This window comes from Silurus meridionalis, chromosome 15, assembly GCF_014805685.1.
Source record: "Silurus meridionalis isolate SWU-2019-XX chromosome 15, ASM1480568v1, whole genome shotgun sequence".
NCBI classification, from domain to species: domain Eukaryota; kingdom Metazoa; phylum Chordata; class Actinopteri; order Siluriformes; family Siluridae; genus Silurus; species Silurus meridionalis.
This window is the reverse complement of record NC_060898.1, coordinates 21,633,514-21,649,235: the sequence shown is the minus strand read 5'-3', so window position 1 is coordinate 21,649,235 and position 15,722 is coordinate 21,633,514. Positions and strand designations below refer to the sequence as shown.

The window sequence follows — 15,722 nt, the reverse complement described above, 5'->3', positions numbered from 1 at the left end:
TCTCCAGTCATTTAAAACTTAAAACCAATTTAAAAGTTATTAGTTTGATGATTATAAGGGAGTGAGCAGGTTGCAAAATATGAATCAGTAAACCAAGGAAACAATTACAGGGATAAAGAATTTTATTTATTTATTTCAAGTATGACAAGGTTTGATATAAGATTTTGACATATCTAATACTTTTTTTAATAATCCTTCTCCGTTATCATCATTCACATATTTTGCAGTAAGTCCCTACAGTAAAGATTGTCTCAGATCATTAAAAAAAAATTTTAAAAATCAATTTCTGTTGTCTCTTTTGAATATGAATTTTTTTGTAACATAAAAAAAAAGAGAAACACAACAAATACTCGAAAGACGAAATGGTTTTATTAGACAATTTCTTTACAATGTTTTATTTGATCAAACTCTCAGCTATTTTTTTTTTTACACTCATCTGTTTCACCTCCATTTGCTCTTGCCTCAGGTTTTCCCTTTTTCCTGTAAAACAAAAAAAACAAAAATATGATAGAGGACTCAAACTTTATGACATTTACTGTTTAAACACATTTAAAGTATAGAGTAAAGCAAACATGGGGATTTTTAACTCACAACTAAATTACATCCTGTTTCTGTTTGAGTCATCAAAGCTCTCATCTGTACATGTTATAACTGAGTACTCATTTCATACTGATGAAGGACTTTCAGAACAGGGAGATTTTATCTGACTGTATCAGACAATCAGATAAAGTCTGGCAAAACAAAGTTGCTTTTACTCAGTGCCTTATTCTTTAGTAAAGATTTCCTATCTAAAATTCCAACCTGCCCTCAGTGTTTTCCAATTTTTTCCCAAGATTTTAATCTATTTTATTCATCTTGTTCCAAACATCCTTCTAAATGAAACAAGTTCAACCCACAGCTTTGGCTTAATGATATTACATTAGAAAGACAAACAGACAGACAAATACTACAAAAGTGTATTTGATATCTTTTGCAAACACCTAAGGAAAGTTTTATATTATTGGGTATGACCCTACAGCTTTGGAGTAAGATCTTCACCCTGCATGTCAGAGTGGCTCATGGTCTGCATAGAAGGTGAATCCTCATCCCAATCTAAGGCTCTGAGTGTCTACACCAAGCTAATGAGGTACAGGACGGGTAATGGGAATGGGCCAGGTGATTGGACATTCCTGAGGATTCACAGAGAACTCCTCTTGGCTTGATTTTTGTGGACCTCCATGAAGACACATCTCAGGGATCAGAATCCTGAGCTCAATTTCAACTGCATATACTAAGAAATTCCTGAAAAATGAGGAAAATTGAGGAAACACTTAGACCACTACCTATTTACTTTGGCAGGATTCCTTTGCATGAGAAAACGAGGCGTTGTGCTAATCGTTGACCTCCTTGGGGGTTTCTTCTCAAGATGGCGCTTCACTTTGCTGTGGAGAAAGAAAAAATCTTTAAACATCCCACATGCAAATATATTTGCTGTTGATAGTCAAAAAAATCTTTACTAAACGATCATATAGAAATATTGAGGGTTTTTTTTCTAAACAGGAAAATCGAGGAAAAAAAAAAGACTAACTTTTACAGGGGCATATTTAAAATAAGTAGTACAGGATTAAACAGGAATTTGATCAAATCCTAATAATCACAAACATACCTTTTTAATTTCTTGAATCCAATCATGTAATCAGGAACAGGACATCCAGCTTGTTTTATTACTGTTGCAATGCTGAGGAGAAATAGTCATAAAAATTGTGGTAAATATTCGTAGAAAATAACCAGACTATTTGTCAGACTTTTCAATTATGAGAAATGAATCATCTCTCACTGATACCTGCGCAGGAGCCGTTTGTCGGCTTCGGTAAAAAATGTAACGGCTTTCCCTTTATGACCTGCTCTTCCTGTACGACCTGGAGAGAGAGAGACGAGATCCCACAGAGGCATAAATAGTTATTTTAATTAATTTTTGCATCCAGAACATTGCAACTAAATTTTTTCCACAAACCATGTTATATAGTCAAGTGCAATTGGACCAAATAATGGAAATACATATTTAATTTTAGAAATGTTCATTTTTAAATGTATTCACTAATAGCTGATGTTATTAGCTTTTATAACCACCTTTAACCTCTTTGAAGAGCTTTTAAACCCTGATTATTATGGCAAATATGTATACAATATTATGTTGTTTGAGTCCCTACAAGCAAAATAATAGCTAAACAAGTAGTTTACATTTTGTTTTGCATTGTTGTTTATTTTGAAAACAATCATTACAATAATTTCCGAATTCTTCTGTTTGTACATTGGGATGAGGAAGAGGAAATTTCAAAGTTCTTCAAACTGATTACCTTTTACCTACACTGGAGTGTTTCTATTCTAAAGAGCGTACGATCATATCGGGACGGTGAAGATGTTCTGGTGCCTCAGTCCCTTACTGACACTCTATGTTGAAGTTTCCCTTAAGCACGGGGGTTGCAAACTTTTCCACACATCTGCATAGATGAGCAGGGAAAAAAAAAGAGCAGAAAAAGCTAACCTATACGGTGGATATATTCCACAGCACTCGTAGGAAAGTCGTAATTTATGACCAGATTCACGCCTTTGAAGTCGATCCCTCGGGCCATGAGCGCCGTACAGATGAGCACCCAGATCTTCCCGGAACGAAAACAGCTCACCACGTTATCTCTCTGATCACAAACAGAACAAAACACTTTAACAGTTACAGAAATGAACATGTACTATGAAGAATGCAGAAGTCTGTCAGATACAAAGGAAAATCTGGGTTTAGGCAATAAACGCTACAATTCTAATTCTAAGGCATTCCCTTATGGTCTTATGATGCAGCTATTGCTTTTAAGCTCCTTCTACCCACATAAAGACACCTCCAATCTCTAAACTGTAATGCTTTAATATAGTTGTACATTTATTTCAGTCTTGAATCTGAAATTTATATGATTTAAGACAAGTAAAGTACATGAATATATTGCATGTGTCCTACAAATAAATGTAATAAAAATGGCAAATCCCCCACGCAGTCGCATTAAATTTAGTGCCGTTTTATTCATTTGGACACTTTCACATGACATTTAGTTTCCATTGAGTCACACTGTGCTGATAAATTTTTCGATGCAGAATGATTCAGCATTCTTCCACTAAACGTTATCTGAAAAAAACACTTGCACCAAAGGATGTGATCTTACTGGTCCCAAAAATGATGTTTCTTCAGTCCTGTGTGCATATAAACACAATCGAAGTTACAATTGTGTGTGTGTGTGTGTGTGTGTGTATATATATATATATATATATATATATATATATATAAAATCTTTTGTACAAGTAGACTCCAAAAAGCGAAAACATTCTTTACATACAGGAAATTTTTTTTACACATTACAGAACCAAAAAAAGAGCTTTGGTTCTCAGTGTGAGAGGATGCACCTGGAATAATATGCAAAGCCAGATATGCCACAATAAGCCGAAAGCAGAAGGGAAATCGTTTGCGACAAAAACAGAAAAACCAGTAAGGAACTTATATGCATGAGAATTGGAGAAGCGCACTTAGTTCAGTGGATTGTTAATAATCCTTACTAGGAACAGGTTTTTGATCCTTTTGTGTGCACAGTTTGACAAACACTTTGCTTGGAGGAATAACCACATCATCTGCTTTCATTTCACACCATTTCCAGCATGGGCTAAAAATATAGATATAGATCAAGGTCTTTCATGCTGATGTTGCTCTTTATCTACATCAACGGCGTTTCCTACAATAATGTGTTTTTAATTTTTGCATCACTCTCTTCTGCCTTTCACGTACCTGCTGTTGTGTACGCTCAGCATGAATCACGTCCACATTGATGCCCTCGTACACCAGCTCATGAAACAACTCCCGAGCTCGTGTTATAGACTGTACAAACACCAACACAGGAGGCATAAACCCCTGTATTGAAGAGTTGAGAAGATGCATGAGAAAGCTAGTCTATAGCATACATGACAAATTCTTTCATCTCAGTGACAAACACCTGAAAATCACAGAGGCTGCCTTTTATTTCTTATAGTTTTAATAAAATCACAAATCAAAACCCAGATCTGGCATTATAATTCCTAACCTAATGCAGTATTCATTCTACAAAGCTTTTACAAAATTCTGCCCATTTGCTGTACTTTATCCCTGAAACAGAAACCAGTCAAGGACAAGTTTCCATACTCTAAATTACTAAATCCTGAATTCTATTTCAATTTTTTATTTTTTTCAAAATCGATTTTATTTCAATGCAACCATATTTTATTATATTATATTGCAACTTATATTTTAATTTTTAATATTTTTTACATTTCCCATGCGACCACATTCTATTTTATTTCATGTCGTATATCCCATTTTTATTCTTTAAATCACTACAATTTTTTTCTTTCACTACAAAAACATTCTATTTGATTATATTGTGAAATATATTTTTATTCCAATTTTTTTAATTATTCTTCACATTTCATTTTATTTCACTGCAATCATATTCTATTGAAGTATATCGCAACTATTTTTCTTCCTCTCTTCTATTTATATTTTTTATAATTCTATTTTATCATATTGTGCATTCTATTGTAATTTCTCCAATTTTATTCTTCAAAATCCAATTCATTTCAATGCAACCGTATTCTATTCTATATTATTGCGACTACTATTTTTATTCTTTAAATTCTATTATTTTTTCTTTAGCTATAACCATTTTCTATTCTATTGCGATTTCTATTTTTATCACTATATATTTCTTTTTCAGCTTCTCTTTTTTTATTAATTATTTTGCTGCAACAATATGTGATTTGACCACATTGTGAATTCTTTATTTCTCGATTTCTTTTTTTCTGTTTATTTGGTTTTCAATCCTTTTTCACTGCATGTTGTACTCTACATGGTTAGGTATGTGATGCCATGCTTTACGGTAAGATGTATTTACTTCTCCATCTGTGGCTTTTTATAACATCCAATTTCTCACCCACCTTCTTTATCAGGTCCCTTAAAGCCAGCAGCTTGCCGTTTTCTGCACCAACAAACAGCAGCTCCTGCTCTACCGTTTCAGCTGCAGAGTTCCTGTGGACAAAAACAAGACGTTTATAAGTAACATCGATAAGCCTGGGCCTTGAAATTATATGTCAAAGAATATGTCAGAATTCTATAGTTCCTCCCAGATTCCCGTGTTGGTTATAAATCTGGAAATTTCTGTATAAAGATAGGCGACATGCACAACACAACGTCTGTTTATCCTTTGAGAAGATGAGAAAACGTTAACTCAAACAATCCAGTCTTTATAAATGAAAAGAGACGCAAACATCTTTTATACCTCGGTCCGATGTTCACACACACAAGATTGTCCAGGTTGAGTTTGCACCACTGCTCAACCTCCGTGGTGAACGTGGCACTGAAGAGAGCACGGCGTACTTTAGGAGAGGAGCAGGCCAGGAAGATGGTGGCCAGCTGCTCCCTGAAACCGGTCTTACCGTCCTCAAACAGCTTATCGGACTCGTCCACTACCAACCACTCCACACTGCGACAGAGCACAGATCATAATTACTAGATACTCTACGTTGGTCTGGATTGAGAAAGATCTGAAGTAAGCTGACCTGCTCAGATCAACAGCTGGAGGGTCCTGGTTGAGAAGGTAGATCAGCCTGTTTGGTGTCGTCACCAGGATGTCTGAGAAAGGAAAATCAAAATGATATTTACTCGTTCAAGCTTTAAAATGAATGAAAGAAAGAAAAGTAAAAACCCAATTCAAAATTCAATTACCGAACTTCTTGGCCGACTTTGGTCCGTATTTTTTGGCTGCATCCCCTCCTTTGTTAATCATGTGAACCCTGAAGCCCAGACCCTCAGACAGCTTCAGCAGCTCTCTGTGTGTCTACAATCGATCAAATGGGGAGAGGTTTATATTCGATCTTGCATTCACATGGGAGGTTTTATATACAGTACGTTATGACTGTTCTGATGTGTCGAGGTTTCACCTGGCTGGCCAGCTCTCTTGTAGGTGCTACGATGAGCGCTCGGAAACCCTTGTTGAGCGGCTGTTGGAGATGTGCCAGGACGGGCAGGCAAAAGGCTATGGTTTTACCCGATCCTGTAGGAGCACACGCCAGGATTTCTCGTCGCTGAGAAGTACAAAAATAGCAAAAATGTAAAAAGTACAGTTTAGTGTATAAAATGGAAAATCTCTCCAAGCTTTCTAAAAACTACTACTATTACTATTTTTTTTACACTTGTCCAGCGTTTTGTCACTTACAATCATAAGATCGTTTTCCGGTTACGAATTCCCAAATTAACCATATTTATCATTGATTCCAAAAATTCATTCAGATGCCTTCAAGCATTAAAGCAGCATAATAGCAGCAACATTTGTGGATATCAACCAAAGTGCAGAATTTTATATAATGAAATGTATCTGATGTAATGTATCTGAAGGTACATTAAATGTAAGAAATGTACCTTCTTATTTTTACTACTGGCTCTGCCAGCAAGCAGTTCCTGTCTGCACAGCTACTATTATTATACCCTCCCTTACTATCATTAATCCTAAAATAGAAAAAACTTTCGCTTGTCTATTTTTATAGACTATAATCGATAAACCTCAACATGTGAACGTTAATTAATGCGTGTTAAATACAATAAAATATAAGTCACTCTGCCTCAAGACCCATCCAGTGCATACAGAAGATGCTGACGCTGACTTACGTGCATCATCAGAGGGATGGACTGCATCTGAATAGGCGTAGGGGTCTGAAAGCCCGCTGCTCTGATGTTCTGAATGATTCGGGAATCCAGCTCATATTCCTGTTGTAGCTCTTCAAACGTGCCGAGAGGGTCGGGGACGTCTGTGCCGTGCACGTTAATCCTGTTCTGATGCCGGATCCGATTGAGCTGAGACATTCAGACAAAACACGTGCTTGAGATTCTGAGTGTTAATATTGTTAATGCGATACTTATTTCTGTAACATAGGCAGATGTCCATTCTAAATATGTCCAAGCTAAATAAGGTTTTTCAAAGCAAAACAGAAGTACATTGTTTGTGTGTGTGTGTATATATATATATATATATATATACACACACACACACACATATATATACATACACACACACACACACACACACACAGTACTTCTGTTTTGCATTGAAAAACCTTTCACAAATATTTAGCTTGCAGAGAACAGTACAACGTTAGATTCTTCTCCAACCTTCTCTTTGTGAAGCTGCTTTAATCTCTTTATCGATGGTCCTTCTGCAGCCGCCTTCTTCTGTTTTTTCACCGTCTTGTCTTGCGAAGACATCCACTGTATCCCCGTCTGCTCTGAATCATCATCGCTTTCATTTTCTGAACCTGTGCATTAATAAAAAAGGAGCGCGGACTTTAATGACTTCGTTCATAAAAGTATAAAGAAACTGTTCGAATTTGTCTTTACCCTGAGTTTTTCTTTTGTTCCCTTTCTTTTTTTTCTTCAGCTTGCTCAAGGGTTCATCCAGAGTAGGGGGTTGATCTTCCTCCGACTCCTGTTCTTTACCACCATCATCACCATCATCAGCATCAGCATCATCATCATCGTCATCAGCAGCACATCTGGACTCTTCACCTGGCTCCTCTCTGGTTTTCCCAAAGAAACTTATTTCATTCAAAGGTTTTGAGATCTCTTTGTTCTGAGACCTCACCACCTGTTTCACAGAAGCAGGAAAAAGAGAGAGATGGTTGAGAGATCTGAGACGAAGACTTTACTGCCAGTAAAGAGCATGTACAGGAGTATCACAGAGAAGCTGAAGAAGAAAACTAAGGTTCCTTTTCCTTCTATAAACCTGGGTAGATAGAAATAAGAGGATTTAAGGTCTGAGAATTTTCATTTATAACCATATATTTAAAACAAAAATAAAGACTTTATAAAATGAGAACTCAGCTCAGATCTATACAGGCTTTAGACTTGTTGCTGGATAGATAGATAGATAGATAGATAGATAGATAGATAGATAGATAGATACTGATATATATTGTATAGTGTCTTTAATTTTCATGTAACAATAAGAATACCTGATCATCTTATTTCTCTCTCCCTGTCACCCCTCTACTCTCCTTCCTCCACCTCAAGTTAAACATTCTCCTGAGGTCCCAGTGGCCAGTGTTCCTGTTCCTTTTTCTTCTCCTCGGATCTGCTCTACTGAGCAACTCAAAAACCATGAGGATGGATTTGGACTGTAATTAATATCAGCCTGATACAAAGGCTCAGGACCACAGTTTGCATTAAGATTTCTGCATTTAAGCGCTTATCACCAAACACCTCAACACTGATTAAACTGTAATGAATGGACATTCGATGCCTTTTAGTGTCTGGTTCCGCTCAAGGTTTTCCTCCTAATGCCATCATTGGAATTTTTTCTTGCCACAGTCTCCACTGGATTGTTCATTAAAGAGAAACTTATAGGCAGTAACATATACATTCCAATTTTATTACCTCTTTATTATGTCTGTAATGCTGCTTATAAAAATGTAAAAAAAAGTGCTATATAAATAAAACTAAATTGAATATAGATATAGCTATATACACAAAGAGAGAGAGAGAGAGAGAGAGAGAGAGAGAGAGAATAAACATAATATTTGAGCAATATTTCTAAATATAACTGATATTCGTTTTGCATATGAACTGCAGAACCTATGATTCACTCCTCCCTGTGCAGCTGTGTTAGCATGCTAGCCATGTGGGCATGTAAACACCACGCAGTCACATGGGCTAATTAGCCGCGGCTAAACGGCTTGGCTAACAGAAAAGGGGAAAAACACCGGTTAAATACCAGCGCTTCTGTAAAATATATCCAGGCATCACCTTAAACCTTTCCGCATCTCTGCCGAATCGTTTCCAGTCGAACTTTGCGCCGGCACCAAGCCTCCGGAACAACTCCACAGAGTCCATTACTGGAGTCGAGCACAGAGCTGTAGAGGAGAGGATTACTAATCGAATACAGAGCTTTCGATGGTGAGCAGCTCGGCGATCGATTGAGCGGGTGTTCACACTATCACTACAGTGGTGTGAAAAAGTGTTGGCCCCCCTTCCTGATTTCTTCTTTTTTTTTGCATGTTTGTCACACTTTAATGTTTCAGATCATATATATAAATATTAGTAAAAGATAACACAAGTGCAGTTTTTAAATGGTTTTTATTATTGAGGGAAAACAAAATCCAAAACTACATAGCCCTGTGTGAAAAAGTGTTTGCCCCCTTATTAAAACTGTGGTTTATCACTCCGGAGTTCATTTTATCAAGAGTGTGAGATTATGAGTAATGATCTTTCTACAGTCGTTTACAGTCATTTAAGATTACAGAACTAGGAGCTACTGAGCAACTCATAAAATAGCTCAACATTTTAGATCATAGGTCCAACACCAACTCCTCCATGCAAGAGCCTTTAAACATTTAAAAAGGTCCAATGTCCAAACTCTACATAAAGTTGAATACAAATAACGCTGGTACGTCCCTAGATGGTTCGGGGTGTTCGCTGAGTCGGCATCTACTTCTTTGAAGGTCCATAATCTCCATATAGTGGGACAAAACTGGAGCTGGTGCAACCCCAGGATGTCTCAGGATGGGTAGTGAAGTAGAAGCAGTGGAGAGGAGGATTTTATGGACTCGGTTCTTTGAATCTCATTTATCAAAATAAACAAATCTATATTGAGTACATTCATTCATTAGTTCCTTTGATCAGAATGAAAATAAAATGTTACATTTACTATAAGCAGATAACCAACACGTCTACATACACAAACTTTGCCTATAGGGCCAATAATAAAAATCTGAAAATGCAGCTAAAAACAAATTATGATCAACAGAATGAGTAGCTTCACCTCTCATATATTTTAGTCCGTGTCATTAGTTCTTTTGTTACATGACTCCCATAATTATTGTCTCAATCATGTCAAGATTCGGACCAAGAAAACCCTGATCTATTATGTAGTGTCTATAAAAGTCACGTGACAAAAGAACAAACAACTTGGACCAGAGGACTCGTGAGATGAACTACTCAATTATGTTTCCTGTACATAACCTACAGAGATTTTACGATGCCTTGCTCATTATAAAATGAATGAATCCCTCTTTGAGACAACTCGTTCTTCTGAGTCACATTAAAGATTTGTTCAAAATGAACGAATAGTTCATGAACTATCTGTCACCAGAGGGCAATGCATTTCACACCTAGACCTTCAGTGCTGTCCTGCCTGAATCAATCCATCTCTTAATACCATCGTTATGACACCATGGATATGGAGACCATCAATACTATACAGAATTGCAGTCTAACAGAGCACTGCATCACAGACAGGAATCACATGCAGTGAGAATGAATGGCATTAATAAAGCAAGAAACCCAATGAACACAATGCTACAATTCTCCTTTCACTGCAGCCACAGCTGCACCACTCGCATACATTTCTAGCAGAAGCCTCGATATTTAACTGATAAAATGAACCTGGGGTTTTCCATACATCTTTGTGCATTTTCTCTCTGCATTTTTGGTTTTCATGGGGATTTCAAATTAGCGCCCTTGGTGACTTCACTTTTGACTTTTTATTTATGACCTTCATTTCTTAAAGTAACCTTCCTTTTGCACAAGACATCTGATGGGTTGAAGCACATTAAGTAGGCAAGATATGTCACAAATTAACTCTTAACTCTTAGAGGTTATTACTTGTTATCACAGGATTATATTAATTTTATGGATTGTTTATAGATTGTCTTGCTGCATGAAATTCTAAATATTTTACTGAAAGAAAATCTAGCTTGAATGATTATAATACTGAGATCATTGTTTATTGGTGTAACATTGTGCAGGAAGTTGAGTAAAAAATATTATATTTTCTGCGTTATATGATTGTATTTGCTTATTAACTACATTTAATTAATGACACTGAACCTGTAGCACTACGATACATTATGATGTAGCATAATGTTTTGGGTTTATGTGCTAGACAACAAATAATTTATACTTATGTACACCGATAGGGGGCGCCATATTGTGTAAATAATTTTAATGGATTATATAGTTTAGTATTTCACTCGCTAGATTGCATTTTACTCTCTTGTGAAATGTCTCGCTACAACCCATGACTAGCTGGACCACAAGTGCCACAAATAGAGATGCGTCTCCGTCCAATTCAAATGTATATATTGGTCCTTTGGAGACTAATCCTCTTTATTAGAGCAAATAGCAAACTAAGGCTTTTCCATTAAAGCTGTTCAGTGAATGATAAAAAACTAGATCCACAGTGTTTCTAAAATATGTACCTTACTTCTTGGACTGCTAGATGGCAGCAAGTCCTCATTGAATGTGTTGGTCTCTATGGGTAGCTTCCTTGCAGGGGTTCAAAAATACAGGCCACCACAATCTGCCATCATTTTTCAAGAGTCTGGCAAGAGTGTCTGATTCCTCCTGTTTGTCCATTTCAAGACAAATTGTTACCTTGAAAAAACTACCTTGAATGATCACTTCAGCGAGGAAAACAGCTCACCATGCACATGTTATCTTTAAGAGAACCTCAAGTGGCTGTCCAAAGTGTGTGTGTGTGTGTGTGTGTGTGTGTGTGTGTGTGTGTGTGTGTGTGTAATTAGTGATATTATTAAAGATCTATACCGAATATTTATTTTCGGTTTGAAAATATGATCAGGCATGAGAACAGACTACGTCACTTCTGTCTTTGGTAAAATCCGTCATACTTCTGTTTTTACATACTTCCTCATTGTTAATCACGTGTTGTCAGAAGCATGAAAATTTTGTATGAGAGGTATGTGATTTTTTCATATGACAAGCGATATTTTTAAGACTGTAGATTTTAAAAAGTAAACAATCTTATTAAACTAAATGTTTTCAGAGCAGAATTATTATTAGATTATCTGTTTTATTCCGAAATAAATAATTGAACATTTGCACACGGTTTCATTTTGTGATATATTTCCGATCATTTGTCAGCTTCATCCTGTGAAGCCAAAACAAAACTGTGTTTGCATGTCTACCTGATTTACAAAACAACTATTATTCTTGTATAACTTTGTACAACACTTGATTTCTTTTTTAAAGCAGGTAAAATCTCTTCCCACTGAAATAAATCTGAGGGATTGGTGTGATTGAGCGCCACAGCTCTTGCGAAAGAGGAAGTCATGTGATATTGACTGATCCATTTTATTTAAGAATGACTTCAAATCTGAAAAAACTCTGCTCAAAGGCATCCATGTCACTGGCTCTTCTCTGCATGTGCATCTCGGTTTTCGAAGTGAGTACATTTTCATTAACAAACTGTACCGTTTCTGGTGCTCTGAATTCCATGCAGAACCTGAAAGTTTTTTGCTACAAGATGGGCTTCCGTACAGTTCCGTCACCCATACCCAGGAAGGTCAGATATCTAGACATCTCCTTCAACTTAATTTCAAACATCAAAGTTGAAGATTTCGAGGACCTGTGGAACTTAAGATATCTCAACCTATCTAACAGCAACGTCTCATGGATACAAGAAGGTACGGCTGAGCATTTTCCCAACTTGATCAACTTCAATCTGGCCAACAATAAGTTGAAAAGAGTGTCGGAGGGGCTACTGAATGGTCTGGTCAACCTGCAAGTGTTGCGTCTTGATGGAAATCGAATTGAAAGCATCGACACGTATGCTTTTGACAGTCTACAGAAAATTAAGGTGCTGAACCTTTCGAAAAATAACCTCCAACAGATTGCAAACGTTAAACCGGTGCTTTTGTCAGCCGGGTTGGAGGAACTGTTCATCGGAAAAAACAACTTGGACGTTTTTACCTCGTCCGACCTGTCAAGGACAGCCTTGTCACTGAAAAAAATAGTTTTCTCACAGAATCCCTTGACCAAGTTCGAAATAAGTGAAAACATATTCCCAAATCTAACATTTCTTGATATATCGCATTGTGGCCAAAACAGGAGAATGCTATGGAATATTACAGATAAGGCTTTTTTGAATTCAGTAACAGCACTGAATTTGACCGCAGTGCAGATTCCTGAGGAGAGCATCACCACTGTGCTTCACAACACCTCCTGGGATTCCTTGAATAAACTCAGAATAAGTGAATTGAAATGGATAAAGGCAGAGACTCTTACACAGTACGCATGCTTGCCTGGGCTCAAGGTGCTTCGTCTGCAGCGCAACAAAATCTCCAATGTGACAGCTCAAATGCTCGCTCCATGCTCGAACTTGACAGAGCTGGACTTTGGAGATAACGAAATATCTCAGATTTCTGCACTCAAAGAATTAACACAGCTGAGAGTTCTCCACCTACAAATAAATAAACTGACCAAAGTGGAAAATGCGTTCCGGGATCTTCCGATGCTTGAATTTTTAGACCTCAGTAGAAACAGGATTAGCACGCTAACCTGTTCAGATTTTGCCAATTTGACGCAATTGATTTCGCTGTATTTGTACAGCAACACAATTTCCAAACTTCCTCCATGCATATTCAAAGATTTGAATAATCTGGAAAATTTAAGGCTGGGGTCGAATAAAATATTGACACTAGGCATGGCTTTTAAAAACAAACTTCCTTCTTTGAAGGTTTTGCAATTGACTTATAATAAGTTAAGCAAAATTTACAAAAAGAGCTTCAGTGGTTTGTCTAATCTAAGGACCCTCGACCTTGGAGACAACCAGATCTTTGAGATTGAAGCATATGCATTTTCAGAACTGCAGAATCTAACTGAGTTAAAGCTTTCCTCAAATAGGATCACTGACAAAACTATAAGAGACCCAGCAGTGTTCTCGGGAATGCCTAATCTTAAATCACTAGAACTATACAGCAACGTCATTTCCTTTGTTGAAGATGTGCTACAAATGCCCCCTTTTGGAAATTTAGGTTCACTGGAGATTTTGACAATTCATAGTCAAAGACGAGGGATTGAAAAAATGCCCTCAAACCTGCTTCAAGGTTTAACCTCACTGAAAATGTTTTACGGTGGAAGCATGAATCTGAATTATCTCCATCCTGATACGTTCACATCCACTCCGAAACTCTGGTTTCTGGAACTCTCGAAGAACGCGTTCGCAGACGACGGATCCATAACCGCAGAGGTTTTCCATCCGATCCCAAAGCTATCCAAGCTTATCATCTCCAGATCTCAGATTCATTCTCTGAATTTCTTAATCAATGCAAACCTCACCAGGCTGTCGGTCTTGAGAGCATCTGAGAATACCCTAGATGTCATCAACCAGACGTTGATTCAGTCTCTCCCTCGGCTGAAATTCTTTGACTTGAAGAAAAACACTTTCACTTGTGACTGCAACAATTGGTTTTTTATTAACTGGGCTCTGCAAAGTAACTACACTCAGGTTATTTACCTGAACACATATACCTGCAGCTACCCACTGTCACTGAGAAGCAAAAGTATTTTAGACCTTAATACAGAATCATGTAACGTGAACCTAGACTTCATCATGTTTCTGTGCAGCTTAATCGTTGTGATGCTTACCCTTCTGGTCTCATTCGTTTATCAGTTCTTGCACTGGCATGTTTTATATGCGTACTACCTATTCATCGCCTTCCTGTACGACAGCAAAAAGAAACAGCAACACGGATTCACATACGATGCCTTCATTTCCTACAATGCCCAAGATGAACCTTGGGTTGTAAAAGAGCTGCTCCCTAATTTGGAAGATGAGCAGGGTTGGAGACTTTGTCTTCATCATAGGGACTTTGAGCCAGGAAGATCCATCATAGACAACATAATGGACGGAATATACAGCAGCCGTAAGACCATTTGCTTGATCACGTATAATTATTTAAAGAGCACTTGGTGTTCCAAAGAAATCCAGATGGCTAACTTCAGACTATTCGATGAGCAGAAAGATGTCTTAATCCTCATTTTCCTGGAGGACATTCCTACCCACCAGCTGTCTCCGTATTATCGGATACGTAAGCTGGTAAAGAAGAAGACTTATCTTAAATGGCCTAAACGTGGAGAAGACACGAGGGTCTTCTGGCAGAAACTCAGAATGGCTTTAGAAACGAAAGAAGGTCCAGAAGAGGAGAAAGCTCTTCTCAGTGGACAAGAGGGATAACATTTTGAAGAAAACTCTATAGTTCATCATTTATGCATTGTCTTATTTTTTTGTTCCATGAATTAAATTTAACTTCATTGCTTTCCATTTTCAAACACTGTCTCATTGTTTTAGATATAAAGGAATGGTGATTAAAGCAGTGACAAAATACAGGAACCATGTCAGCAGCTCCTCTACATCTGACCTTTGCACCTAAAGTGGGCACAGTACGTGCTGACTTAGTACTCATTATTCAGAGTAGTGCTGAACGTCACGTTTCTGTGGCTTCTGTCTCCACTTTGTCCCCTTCTGTACCCCCAGCAGGAGTCCTGCCCTATGCACAGGAGACTGTTATGACCTCATACTCTTTATAGAGAACAGCCGAGGTGAGCTGTGAGCTTTTATGGAAAAATATCCAACAGCTGGGTTGGAGATGTAAAGCAGAATTACTCAAATACGTATAAATAATCCTGAAGACTTTTTCTTCTGATTGTACAGAAAACCCCATGTAACCCCATGTCCCATCTTACTTACCTCGATCCTGTCATGAGAAAAGCCACTGACGGTTATATAGCATTAGAAGAATAAACACACACACACACACACACACACACACACTGAGTGTGCCCCTTACTGGTGACTGTGTGAATACCCATTGTGGTCTTAAACCAGTTT

General features: G+C 37.4%; 2 protein-coding genes across 2 annotated transcripts; one reads left to right on the top strand and one right to left on the bottom strand.

Moving 5' to 3' along the window:
- Window positions 1-347: 347 nt before the first annotated feature.
- ddx52 (DEAD (Asp-Glu-Ala-Asp) box polypeptide 52) lies at window positions 348-8,989 on the bottom strand. The gene is made up of 15 exons (XM_046867490.1): window positions 8,840-8,989; window positions 7,436-7,682; window positions 7,211-7,353; window positions 6,710-6,895; window positions 5,986-6,129; window positions 5,771-5,882; window positions 5,605-5,677; window positions 5,325-5,528; window positions 4,984-5,074; window positions 3,803-3,925; window positions 2,525-2,675; window positions 1,823-1,898; window positions 1,646-1,717; window positions 1,323-1,421; window positions 348-480 (listed from the first exon to the last, which is right to left on the bottom strand). Exons 1-15 carry the CDS (start codon window positions 8,924-8,926, stop codon window positions 411-413), a joined length of 1,878 nt encoding a protein of 625 aa, XP_046723446.1. The 5' UTR covers window positions 8,927-8,989; the 3' UTR covers window positions 348-410.
- A 2,756-nt stretch (window positions 8,990-11,745) lies between these two features.
- On the top strand, window positions 11,746-15,669 carry tlr22 (toll-like receptor 22). The gene is made up of 2 exons (XM_046867489.1): window positions 11,746-11,789; window positions 12,083-15,669. Exon 2 carries the CDS (start codon window positions 12,195-12,197, stop codon window positions 15,066-15,068), a length of 2,874 nt encoding a protein of 957 aa, XP_046723445.1. The 5' UTR covers window positions 11,746-11,789; window positions 12,083-12,194; the 3' UTR covers window positions 15,069-15,669.
- Window positions 15,670-15,722: the final 53 nt, after the last annotated feature.